We start from the raw sequence: 14,157 nt of genomic DNA on the forward strand, positions 1-14,157 counted from the left end.
TTTATAGGTAATAGAAACCCAGTGAATTACTACCGCATGCTAGTAAATTGGTGTGTAAAGATTAAATTTAAATGTCAAGTACCACCTGTAGGGTTACGTGCCCTGCTTCCACAATTTCAGTTGGCAAAGCCATACTTATCCATGCACGATATCCAGAACAATAACAATGTGTTCTGTGAACTGTGGACGTGATAAAACCTGATTTCTAGTGAATTCCTGCCTCATCCCAGCGGCTGCAGCAACTCAGCCCTCTCCCTCCATGCTTCCTGTGATCTCACCTACCTCTGGCACTGCCTCTGGTTCTTCCCATGTATTTTGTAGCACCTATGTACTTTTTTTTCCCCCTACGTAGACAGTCAGCCTGCCCTGCCTCTGCTCTCCAGCTGGTAGTCAGGTAATATCAAAGGAAAGGTGAAATCACATGCTGTGGGTAGTTCTGAGATCATTGGCCAGAGATCAGCTGGATGGAGTATAAAATACTACGCTTGTAATGCAGCCTTTTACTAAAGTGGGTAGTAATTTGAGTCCCTTTCCTCTACCTGGCTGTTGATTTACACCCAATCTTTGAGACCTTTATAACGCTGTCAGACCTCTTTGAAACTAGTGAATATGCTCAGAAGTTACCAGGTGGGACAGGTGGGTGGGGAAGAACATGATTTCCTTTGGAAAGCAGTCTTAAAAGGAAAGGTGCCAAAGAATGTCCATCATTTAATTGTCCAAGGGGAGAGATCCCTTGCACCAGCTTTGTCAGGTTAGATTCTTCGCTTCCTCAGAGTGCAATTCCTTCCCTTTGTTGCCTTGGGTGCTTCCTGAAAGCTGGCAATACCCAGTTCAGGGAAAAGGTTTAGGAGAATGCAAGAGGGGAGCTTCAAAAGCGTAGGCATGCGAGTCTGGCCACGGAGCGAGGTCATCTGGATCGTCTCTCCTTTCTGTCTTGCATGTTCTGGGAGATGCTTTTTATCAATTTTTTCTTCAGTTGTCATTTTAATGGATATAATGTATTTTATATTTATACTGTTTGCTGAATAGCTGAAAGTCTTAGATACTTTATTATACCTGATGAATCCTTGGAAAGTTCAAAACAGTTAAAAGCTATTTGACCAGGTGCATACCTTGGAGATTATTACAAATAATGTATTTTTGCTAAGCGATTGTAACTTATTTAAGAAGTGTAATCATCTGTGTGAATAGGAAAAAACCCCACAACCCCCATCTTTCAAGTAATGGGTCCATATATTGCTGAATGCCTGTGGTTTAGATTGTTGCAGAGCAGTGGTGATTGTGGCATGGTGTCTTGTTGTACGTTATCAACTGTAGCAGAGTGTTAATTAAGAACGATGTAACCTGCAACTCCAATTATTAGTATTGTCTGTTTAGCTGGACAGGAGCAGTGCCTTGCTTTAGTTACTTTGAAAGCTTCAATAAGAATGGTAAGATTAATGTTTTATTTTCACATCTGCTCATGAGACAGTTTAAAAATCCTGAAGTTTAAAATGCAATAGAATGTAAACAAAAGGGCTTCTGCTCATTTACATGTTAGCCAGATTTGCTAACTGATTGCTGTTTGAACCTAATCTACCACCTCCTGCTGCATTAGCTACAACAAACATTACATTTACATACTGATTTCTTATTTTGTTTTAATGTAAATAATCTGTAATTACAGTAAATTTGGACTTCTGTTGACATGAGCTTGTATAAATCTGTAAGTTTAAAATGGAAATGTTAATTACCTTGTGTCATACCTATTTATATAAAATTCGAAGATTTTGGGGAAAATGTCCATATGACTGAGAAAGATATTGCCTAATAGGAAATACTGAATGTATTTCATAAAAACTTACAGAACTGAAATGAAAAGGAGCATTTGCTGATCATTGATTAAGGATATACTTTTGGTTTCAAAGCTTAAAATATTACTAAAATTTCAAAGAAAAATGCTATTAAAAAGCAAAGTATTACATCAAAAAGCAAAGCATTAAGGCAGTCACTTAACAATAGATGCAACCAATCTCTTAATATATTAAGTGTTACAGAACAATAGAAAAACAGTAAAACTGGAAGCTTAAAATATAATAAATATCAATACTAATACCATCTTGTTTCAGCATTGCATAGACTGATTGAACATTTGCTGTCCCCTAAGATTAGCAGTATTTGCAGTTACACATTTTTTGGCTAAATATTTTTCCTATTCTTAATTTATTAGACTTGTGGTTTATAAATTGTACTGTATTGGAATTTGGATGGAGTAGCTAGTGAATAAACTCCTTCCAGACTCTTAATTGAGTTTCGATATTTTGAGGTTAGTGGAAAAAAAAATTCTTGCAACTTCCGTTGCTTGAAATTTAAGTTTCAAAGAGGAACACTTTTGTTTGCATATTGTAGAGTTTCAGCCCAGCTGGATCCTGGTCCACCACTGACGTTTCTGTACATTGTGATGATACTGATAACCAATGCTATATAGGCAATCCATATGAAATCCTAAACTGGTCCAAATCTCTCTTGCTGGAACTGGTCAGAGCGATGACTGTGCTCAGATCTATTTTCTTTTGTCTGTTCTTGGACTTCTTTTTTGGGTGTAGGCAGAGTTCCTCTAATGGAAGATTGGTGCCCAAAAATACCATCAAGTTCCCTTGCCTCCTGTGCTGGATAGTGAATGTATAATCATTCAGCTGAGGAAAAAAAAATGTAATGACAGTATATAACCTATCAACAAATGCTTTTGAAAGCTAGGGTTTGCAGTAGGGGGGAAATGGTGCTGATAAGAGTGGCCTACTTTAATCCTGTTTCTAGAATTTGATTTTCTTTTCCCACTAATTAATTCTCAGATTAATTAAATTCTGTTAGCACTGATGGCAAAAAAAAAAATTCTGTCTTGACTTTAATGGGACCTGGGGTTTGGCCCTGATTTTTTTTTTTTTTTCTTTTAATGCAGATGTTTCATTTGGAAGATTGTAGTCAACTGATAACATTTGCAGGAATATGAAACTGCTACAAACACTGAAGCTAAAATTTAAAAAATGTGCATTGTGTTCAAAGTCAGTCTTCTCAATACAGTTACGTGCATCTAAAAAGACATAACAGTAAGCTTCAGCTTCAGCTTACTGTCAATGAGAAGTCTCCTTTAAATACACTTATTTTGTACATTTGATCATAGCCTTAATGGCTGAAAATACAATTTTAGGGCAAGGTATGTTTTGGAAGCAGAGTTCTATTGGCACAAATAATTTGGGGTAATCTACATCCCTAGTTGCTGGAGGAAATGTATATGGGAGGGGACTGACATAGCTGGTTGTCCATCTGCGTGTTCAAATCGACCCCATCCCGCAGAGGAGTGTTGGTACACGTAGGATGTCATTGGCACAAACTGCCCATCAGATGTGCCATCAATTCCTCCTCCCATTGACTTTCTAATGTATATGGTCGAGGTCTTATGGCTGTCAGACCATGTGAGATTTTGATATAGGAGCTCAGAGAATTGGATCAGTTGACCACTGCGTTTCTGTGTAAGCAGAAGTAATATTCCTCCTTATATTATTTTTCTGAAGAAAAGGTGAATAATTAACCATGCACTTTAATTGCTAACACTTTCAAAACCAATTTTTTCCTCAATTTTTTCCGTTTTTTTTTTTTTAGCCAGCTTAGTTTTCAGCCTCTTCTTTGACTCTATTTGGCTATGAATGTGTACTGAGAATTTGCTTGTTAACAACATTTAGCTTTCATTGTTTAGAAATCCAAAAAGCAGAGGTGTCAAAATTGTTAGTTACTTCAAAATTTGAGGCTTTTAATTTTAAGGCACTTCATGTAAATTAACTGTGTTCGAAGAAGTATTTTTCCCTTTCCTAAATACTCTCTGCTATCACATACAGATGAAATAGAGAACTGGAAAACCTTTCCTATGAACAGATGCTTTTTATTAGCATGCTGTATTTTGGATAGTACTGAAGTGCGTGTATCATGCATACCTTGAGAAACTGAGCGTTTGATCGAACTAGCCCGTTTCATTCTATGTTTACATCAATTACAGAATGAAAACGTGAGTCATGTTATTGGTTAGCATCTACAGATTTTCAGATAGAGTCAAAAATAGCTATAACAGAGCCTTGTGTGATTCTGTATGGAATCCAGAGCCATTCACTTATGCTGTAATTAATGTTTTCAGAGCAATTAAATATGTCATTTGCCTCCAGTATTTGCTGAAAACAAATAAAAAATCAGAATCTGAAAAAGCACAGCAGGATATTTTAGTTGCTACTGAACATTTGCCAAAAGAAAATATGGTTATGGTGATGCTGAACTTATTGTTAACAATCAAATTAGAATTACCTTTGAAAATAGGCATACAACTTTTTCAGGACTCTTCCCCCCCCTCTTTTTGAAGGACTGTTAAATATTTTAAAATTTTTTAGGCCTTTTACAAGATTTTATGACAAGTGCAGCTAACTTCATGTTCAGCAAGGATGACTTACTTCAGCTACGTTTGTAGTGTCTCTCATACACTTGATCATACCTAGCAATGACAATTAGTTAAATTTATCTTCCATATTACAAAACCATAAAAGACAAGAAATAGCACTTCATGATTTTGTTTTGTAGTATGTGATTATTATGTTTAAGATGTCACAGAATCCAAATTAAGTTGCTGAGTGAAGATATTTTTGTAAGGTAATTTTTCTTGAGATGTTAAAGCAAATTGTGCCTCTCTTGCTAAAGCATCCAGTGAGTATTGCATGGGTTCCTTAGCATCTGAGCAGCAAAACTGCAGCTCAGTAATTCCAGTAGAAGGAAAAACTAACAAATCAGGACTCAAATAATCTAGCAGTCTTTCTTGTCTTGTATCTTAAGATACAGCTGTGCTCATCTGCATACAGAATTTGTCCTTTATTGCTAAGAGGAATGGCATGTTGAAGTGTCATGGAACAGTGAAGATGTGAAGGAAAAAACGCAGTCTGTCATTCTTTTACGAGTGTGTGATAAGAAAAAAAAGAATCGAATAAGCCCAATTTAATTCCATATGCCACTGAACAGGTCAAGTCTGCATAAGTATTGTTTAGAAATCCAAGCTATGTTACAATGTTGCTGCAGTTTTGTAGCCTATATAAGATTGTACACAGCTGTAATTGCTGTGTCTGTAACAGAAGTCCTGCCTTCTATTTTGAAAAGTAGATAGCTGCATAATTTTGTACCTAATTAAGCAAACAGGATGCCTTTTTAACATCCAGATGTTTTGTAACCATGAAAATTTGTACCAAGTTTGTGACAACATGAACACATAGTTGGCCTGTTTAATCTGTATCTTAAGATTATTTTTTTAATTCATATGATTAAAGATGGTTTAATGTACATTTAAAACAATTTGAGCAGAACTAACTTTTCTGAATGCTCAATACCCACATGAGAAATTTTGCTGTGGTTAGTTTTCCAGTTCTAATTAGCTGGGTTTATGTGCTTTGAATGGAACTAAGAGGGAGAATTTCCGTTTGGTTTATGCTTCAGGTAACCCTAGAGAAGCGAGAGCATGCTTTGCCTTGTTCTACTTACCATCAGTTTTTAATGTGCACTGTAGCTTGATATTTTGTCTGGTCATCAATATGCTTACAAGCCTGGTATTAATGGCATTATGAGTGCTAAATATACCCGATGTTTGTGAAGATAATGTGACTCTCGATTTTGAGAATACTTAACATTAGAAGAGCTTTAAAGGCTGCAGTCACCTTATTAAGGAAGGAGTTCAGGAATGGCCTTTGGTCATTCTCAGCATGCTTCCTTGCATTTAAGAGTGAAAAGAGAGATGATAATGTTGTGCCTGGACTTGTCCATGTAGAGTTTAGGGTACCCTGGGGTTTTTGCATCTAACTGTAAAACAAGCTATAACATGCTTATCCCTGATTTTCTTGTTTTTCTTTCAACCATTTCAGGGCCCTGCAGGAGTCATTAAATCAAAACTTCATGCTGATCGTCACCCATCGAGAAGTCCAGCGGGAGTACCACCTCAACTTCTCAGGAAGCAGTACCATTCAGGAGGTGAGTGCTGTTTCACAGCTGAAGAATAAATGTAGCTCATTATAGCTAATGCCAGCTCTGTTAAAGAGGGTTTACATGGTCTTGATGGATATTCCTTTATTTTATTAGTCTTTTTTTGGTTTAATCAACTGGATCGTCAAGATTGCTGTAATATGATTAAAGAACTTGGCCTAAAAAAGGTTTTCTATGAAATTATGCAGAAAAGATGTTTCTTTTTGCATTGTAGTTGCAAAATATATGAACAGTGTTTATTGAGTTATTCTAGAGTGATGAGGAAAGGCAGTTATTCAAATTACATTTTATCTTTAAGCCCCTTGAAGCTCCCTCTGTCTTCCCTTCTTTTAACCAGCTCCATCTCCATCTCCATTTTGTAGGCACCTCTACCATTCTGGTTGCTATCGTAGTGCTGTAATTCTTACTGCCTTGGTAGCCAAATGGTTTTATGTATAATGGATGTCACTGCCGTTCTGTAGACTGGCCAGCAAGGGGGGATATTGTAGATAACTTCGTCAGAATTAAGTCCTATAGGAACAAATATCTCTAATATGACTCTGGATCCTCTGAATTTAGAACAAGCAGTCCTTGCATATTTGTAAAACTCCTTTCTAAAGCCAAAGGTTGTTGTCTAATGCTCCATGGTATGTCTAGTGTGAGATGTTTTGGATGTTATTTTCCATATAACCCACTAACTTCTGGAAACATGACAAACAATCTAGAAATGTGAATCTTCAGAATTCACATTACAAAATATTAAGATTAAATGTTTGCTTTTCAAATTAAATGTATATTTGCTATTGGTCTGACACTTCTCTCAGTCTTTTACAGTTGAACAGATTTTATTGACGTTTTTCATGTCACATGCTGACATTGTAGACAGAATTATTTTAAGTTCTGTAATATTAGCTATAGGAGCAATATCTCATACAACAATGAAAAATGATCATTAACTGTTTTCATTGTGAATCCTGTTATTCTTAAGATCTAAATTCTGACCTTTCCCCTGCATGAAAGCCTGTTTTCTACTTTACCTTTTTAAACCCATTATAGTAAGTTCTGTTTGGTTTTTTTATAATATAAACAAACATAGTTGCATCAGTTTGTTTTTTGAGGGGCCAAGCTCTGACTCTTTACAATTAAAAATAATTTGAATATTTATGGAAATAAATGATCAGAATATTTGTTTTTAATTTTAAAATGGTGAGATTCTAAAAGAAAACATATACATAAATATTACCTGTTTGTTTTTTATCTATGCTATATCAATTACCATGTTGCTGGTGGGTCTTACCTGGCTTAAAGGAACCAGAAAGCTGTGAGAGTGCATGGGTATCTAGGCTGCCTTTACATGCACTGAAGTTTTCTCGTTTGTTGCTAATGGCAGGTTACAGTCAACATGTTAACATATAAAGTCGACTTAATTTGAAAGTCAGTTATGATTTTCCCCATTAAACAACCAAAATCCAAAAAAACCCTACCACCCCATCACCAGCATAAGCATCAGAACATTTTTTGCCTTTCTGTCTTGTACCTAAGTATTACATCCAATAGAGTGTATAAAATTATGAAGACAATTTCAGAGGCTAAAATGAAAAGAGAACTCTGGACCTTCTTGTGCAGCTGATGCTGAACAGGTGAATATGTCTGTCTGTGCAAAGTCTCGTGGAAATCACTGGGGATTTGGCTGAGGTAAAAGGGTTGGTGAACATTTGTCTAATTATAGAAAACAAGCACTGTTTTGTATGTTAACTCCCTAATGGCTACTTAATTTAATTTTTTTTTCTTTTAGCATGGAGTGAGCATTGTAACAAATGATTGATGAATCTAGTTAGTCTGTGCCATTTGGAGGAATCGGTGATATCTTTCCTTCTCTCCCTTATCTCTCTCCTCTCCAGGGACTGTTAGGTTTTTTTCTTTTTTCTTCACTTTCTTTTTCACACTTCAACAAATTAATAGTTTACTTTCCTTCTGGTATATTTTTGTAATCGTGGAAAAGCTCTATGCGAGTTGCAGTTGCCAACCACAAGAGGGCAGGAAGGACTATTCAATTATTACCTAAAAATGCCGTTCAGTGTTTTCAAATTAGCTTCTGGTATATTAACAAAAAGGAGTATAATGGCCAAGTTATTGTTTGATTTACAGATAATTGGCATATTGCAGGGAGGAGACTTAATTTCACCCTTTTAAATTAAACAGGGAGATTTAAAAAGACATAAAATATTCATTAATGTTCAGTGATTATAAAGCAGTGGCATATATTTATTCTACCTTTATTACTGTTTCGATGGGAAAATACTGCAAATATTTCAGAAATCGACTTGGCCATACTGACAAGTTGAAATGTTTAAGCAGTGTTAATGCAATCTACTCACACGTTATATCCTATGCAGAAAGATTCAAAATGACTACATCAATTATTAAAAGAAATATTTAAAATTCTATAAATGTTCTACTGCTTGCCACAGTTGGGTGCAACTGTCTCTCCAGGGCTAGTTGTTTAGTTTGTTATTATTATTAGGGCTGTGAATTTTCAGGAATAGATACTTTTTCCAAGTGTCTAAAAAAAACCCAACAAAAAAACCCCCAAAAACAACCCAACCAAAAAACCAAACGCCACACCAAAAACCCAACCCCACCACCCTTTCAAAACCGTCATAAATATTTTGCAATGGATTAAATGCAAAATCTTGTGAGCTCTCAGCTGTGCTTTCCTAAACTACTGTTGCTTCAGTTCTCTGTCGTCTTTTTATATTGTTTAGAATGCATGTTTAATAGTAAATGATATTTGGATGAATTGTTATTTCAAAGAAATCTTGCTGTTTAATGGGGAAACAGTCTGACAGAAAATTCTCTGAGAGAAGCCTGAAGCCGTAGTGCTCATTTCTGCTTCCACAATTTCTTGCGTATTAATTCAATAGTTGGATTTTGGATGGTACTTGAAAATGCACCCTTTTGGGTTTTTTTTAACATGCTTTATCTACTTCTTCAATTGTTTACATATTAAGATTTAATTTCTCAGTTTAAAAAATTTAAGTTACTATCAGTTATATTGTTGTGGGATTATGAGCCTATAGGGAATCTTTAGAAATGAAATAAAAAATTAAACTGAACTTGTCCAAAATTCTGGATATTGGATTTTTTTTTTTTTTTGTGAGTTGAGCAGGGGAGTTGTTAACTTGGAAAGTTAATGATAATGTGCTGGCCTAAATTGCAAATTAATCTGTGTCACAGGTTTCTGACATCTGTTTGTTCTTGTAAAATTGCAGTATTAAATTAATTCTGGGCAGATACTGTTCTGGGAAATATCATGATTACTTTTTTCCATGATCTGCATTTTAAAGGGGAAATTAGTAGGTTTTGTGCCACTTCGGAGACTGTAAATTAATACATTTCCAATGTATTATATGGCTAAATAAGGACAGTTCTAACAAATTGAACTCCTAATACTTACAAGACTAAAAGGATTTTCTGTCTGAATACTTGCTCTTTATTCTGCTAAGAGAATCTGTAGAGGCTATCCCTAATTGGAGTGAGAGAATTTTTAAATTTTGATTTGAGAAGCTATGTGCTAAATTATTACAAGGCACTGCCACATTCAACATCGTTTGTTTTCTATTATTATGAACTTGTTCTCATTTAGAAATGAATGATTCTACTATTAATTTTTGCAAGTTGTAGTTATATTATTTGACGGAGACGAAGGGCAGCCCTTTTCAAAGGGTGGGATATTTAAATGTTTCATGGAAAGCAAGTTTGTGTTCTCATCCTGGAGTAGACAAACTAATTTGTGAAAAACTTTCTGAATTTGATTTCTTGTCACAATAGCATGCCTCACACTTTTTGTTGTTTTAGTCAGTGACATAGGAAAAAAAAATTTTTTTAACAAACTGGATAACTCCATTAAAAACAAGGAGTTTGCATTTGCCTATTTTACTGTTGGTATAGACTTTGAAGCCTTTTTGTGATTCCTGTGTGCAGGATTACAGAAGTATCCAGTGTACACAAGCTGTGGCTGCTGAAGGGTGGACGAGTTAAATATGCAGAAACCTCAGGCCTCTTGTCGATGGGTGATTTTATTTTGTAACTGCTGGAGATTCCAGTTGAGAATACTAGCTAAAGCATGTACTGGGCACTGTAATTCCTAGTAAAACATAAAATCTATGCAAACAAGGCAAAGAAGATGGGTCCCTAAATACTGGCTGCCTCTGCATAGCTGCATCTGCTCTTTATTTTGTTCCTTTAGACAATAACCTAATCAGAGGCTAGCTGCTTAGCATCCCTGTCACCTGTGATAGGTAATATATTTGTTCTTTGTTCCCTATAGACTTACTGGCTAAGGTGGAATATGAAAAGCAATGTATCCAATAGCACTCCAGGCAGGAGGAGGAACTATTTGTGCATACAACTGCTTGGGCTGAGAGAAACTATAAATTCTGTGTTGACAGACCCTAATGACAGTTTGAAGTCCTTTGTGCTGAATTTTTTAAAACTTTTTCGATAAGTGGATGAATGTGAAACAAGGTACAAAACCACCATTTATAAACGTGTAGGCAGAAACCTTATTTAAAAAGCCTATATGTATATAAATATAGGTAAGCAGATTAATTACCTTCAGCATGCAGAAAAATAATCCAGCTGAAGGTCTTGTACCTTTTTCAGATCTGATTTTTGGTATCTGTACAAAATATTTTCAAGCCAATTGTTATTGAGCGAGATCATCCACAGTAAAGGTCAGACATTGGCATGGGGACACGAAATGTATATATAAATAACGTTCTCCTTTTTAATGTTGTAGCTAAGTAATTACAATAAAATACATTTGCCAGAGTTCAGAATATGGACATATCCAAATACGGTACATACATTAACAGTTTCAGAAACAGTTGTGTTATATTTTGAGGGTTTTTTTACTTGCTTCAAAATTGTTGAAAACTATTCTTATGCTAATAAAAATCAGTAACTAACAGGTTTTGGTATTTAATAGGAGGTGCACAAACATTCTACACTATTGTTCAATTATTCTTTTAGTATCAGAGAAGCAAGTAAAATACGTTGTTGCTGTACTGACTGTACTCAAGAGAAGCATATTCTTTGTGTAAAATTTGAACAATTTGTTTGCTTTTTAAAGAAATCTGACATGTAAAAATTATATTCAATTTATAGTGAGTCATAACAACAGTATACATAATTTAAACATCTATCACTGTCACACCCTCAGTGTTCTATAGTGGTAAATGAGTACCAGCTAGCAAGCTAGGTTTTGACTTTTTAAACAAGGAGAGAAAAAATCTATTTTTATAAAGCTGAATCAACTTCTTGATTTGTTTTTTTGGTTTTCTTTTAAAGAAAACCAGCACATTGCTAAACTAAAATGTATTTGCTGAAAGAAATTCTTGATAAACTTTTTGTAAATGGTCATGTGTTAGGAATTACATGAAAAGGAAGTTCCTCGGGAAATAAAGAGAAAATACCTTTTATGTACCTGTTCAAAGTGATAGCTTTATTTGGCACTTCAAAATATCTTAATATCTGACTGTAGAGATCTGTTTCGAAGAGATCGTATTGATAAAGGTATATAACCGTTTTTCTTTTTATGCAACAGAAACAGCAATAAGAGATAAAGGAAGGGCACTCTTCTACTTCTCTATTAATTATGAAGCTTAATATATTCCTGACAGAATATGTTTCATAACCTGTAATTTGGTTTTGGTGGGTTTGGACGTGCATATCATTAAAGAAACTATCTTCAGTTATCAAAAAGTAGTAAACATGGACATTTTTATATGCAAGAAAAGGCAGAGAGTAAATAATTGCACTGGTGACCAATACTGTAATAATCCTGTTTTACAATATGCACTTGACAGGTTGTAATAGTGCTAATTGAAGAGACTAATTCACACTTGCTTCATTCTATTCAAAGGCAAAATCAGCAGCTTGTTTTGCTTTTGACCAGATGGTCCTGATGAACACCTACTGTGCACTTTAAGTGCTTTACTAGAATTACAAAGGCTGGGGGCTGCGTCCGACTCAAAATGATTTGAGAAGAGAAAAAAACCTCACTGCTCAATGGATTTGGTGCAACTAAATTAATTCTAGTGGACCCATTACACATTGAGCCCCCTTTTCAAAGTGCTGAGCCTCCTCGTTTGTTCTGTAGCAATGAGAAAGTGAAAGGCAGATTACTGCAAACAGAAATAAAAAAAAAAGTGCTGTGAAAAGGAGAAAAGAGGCCTTGAAGCCTTTTCATATCATTTGGGTTTTTCAAGTGCGTTATTTTTGGGGAGGGTGGATGTATGAAAAGCCAATTGGAGTTTTTTTTGTTTTAAAGTGCGCTATTTAAGTACTATGAATATAAAAGCAAGAGCAACAGTTGACTGAGTTTACTGTGGTAAAGCTTTGTGTCCAAGGATGAATCAAATTCATTATAGTCAATGCTTTGTATTTTCATATGAATGCAGGGTTAGTTTCACAAGACTGTGTCTGTTTAGGATAATTATAATTTAATATTTTCCTTTCATAAAGTTATCACTGTAGATATCTAAAATTTGCTGAAAGCAAGGGTTTTTCTTGAATAAATTTAGAAGCACCCAGAGAGTTTAAAACTCCAAAGGAAGCTGTTTGATTTCCAAGGGAAGGCGAGGCATGTTCCAATAGCGTTGAAGCACAGATTATTATAACTAATTAGAAGTCACACATCTGTTAGCTTTCGATTTGTCAGCGCTTGTAGTTTTGTGTGTATGTTTATATCTCCCTTCTTCCTTTCTCTCGTTCTGTCTCTATTACACTCCATCCGTAAGCGTAGTTGGATTTGAGAGAAACTCTCAAAGGATAAGGATCAATTTATTTGAATTTGAAAGTAATGAGGAGTCATTGTTATAATTTTGGTTATAGGTTCGGCTCCGTAAATGCTCAGTCATGTGAGTTGTCCTTATTTTAGAAGTAATCATGTTGAATTGAATGGCTTTGCTCATGTAATTTAAGGATGCTAAGGATTTTGGGGATCAAGACCTAATTTAAAACCCTGAATTTTTTAAAAACTGCAATTAAAACCATTGCTTGCTATTCTGATTTTGAATATTTGCTATGTTTTACTTTTGGAATGGAGAATTTTTATGCAAGGCTTCTATCATAATGCTAGCTATTAAAAAGGTGTTAGCATGAAATGACAAGAAAACCTAAGCAGCTTTATGAACATATTAAACAGCTATGTCCCTAGTTCCTGTGCTATTTAAAGTGGGAAAGCAGTACTCTGTAGCCAAATAGCACATACTGCTAACTGTATAAATTATATTCAGTTGAATCATAAATGAAAAATTAAAGTTAGCATTTTTTGTGATTAAAAAAATTAATTTGCAGCTTGTAAATTAAAGTGTACTAGAGCATGGTTTAACCTTTCTATCCTATATTAACTATAATATGAGCACTTCTATTCTTGCATGATATACACTTATATTAAAAAAAACCCCAATCGTTAAATTGCTGATTTGTTTTCAAACAATGAAATTTGTATTTGTGCAAATTATAGTAGGCACAGTGTTCTCTCATGTTTTCTCATCAAACAACCCAATTATACTTAGAAATAGTGAGGTGCTAATGAACTGTTGTTCTGGAAAAGTTGTTTGTTTTTTTTGTGGGTTTTTTTTTTAACTTGAGTAAGAAAGGAAACACTTCACAATTTTAGAGTGCTTGCTTGGTGAGAAAATATTTGAAAATATTGTACTTATGTAAATTATGTTGGTGCTATCACTTTTAAATACACAACAGAAGCTAATCTAAAAACCCCATCAGTTCATATGGAGCGCAACTACATTCTTGACATTGTAAATTGCTCACTTAATTGGGAACTGATGATTTCCTTTTATTCATTGAGTTATAGAAGTTTTTTCACTAAGAGTTTATATTCTGGTTTAAAGTTTGTTAGTACATTCATTTAATAGAAAGAGGAAATTTTTTGGAGACTTGCAGTGATGGAGAATATTTAATGTAGTAGTTGTGGAGATACGACACCGAAATGGTCAACAGTATCTTAGCAGCAGTGTAATGATAGTGCTGCACTACATCGCTTTGTAATTATTACGCAAAGAAAATACTCAGTTGCCGTTTCAAATGTGGATGAATAATATTTGTCTCTGT

General features: G+C 34.8%; 1 protein-coding gene across 1 annotated transcript in view; it reads left to right on the forward strand.

Annotated features, from left to right (window-relative positions):
- Positions 1-14,157, forward strand: part of FAF1 (Fas associated factor 1) — a 179,221-nt gene that overhangs the window by 48,155 nt on the left and 116,909 nt on the right. The window contains exon 7 of the mRNA XM_072866708.1: positions 5,922-6,027. Within this exon, the coding sequence (XP_072722809.1) occupies positions 5,922-6,027 (106 nt within the window). The remainder of the gene's footprint in view (positions 1-5,921; positions 6,028-14,157) is intronic.

Source organism: Ciconia boyciana, chromosome 7, assembly GCF_034638445.1.
Source record: "Ciconia boyciana chromosome 7, ASM3463844v1, whole genome shotgun sequence".
In the NCBI taxonomy this organism is placed as follows: domain Eukaryota; kingdom Metazoa; phylum Chordata; class Aves; order Ciconiiformes; family Ciconiidae; genus Ciconia; species Ciconia boyciana.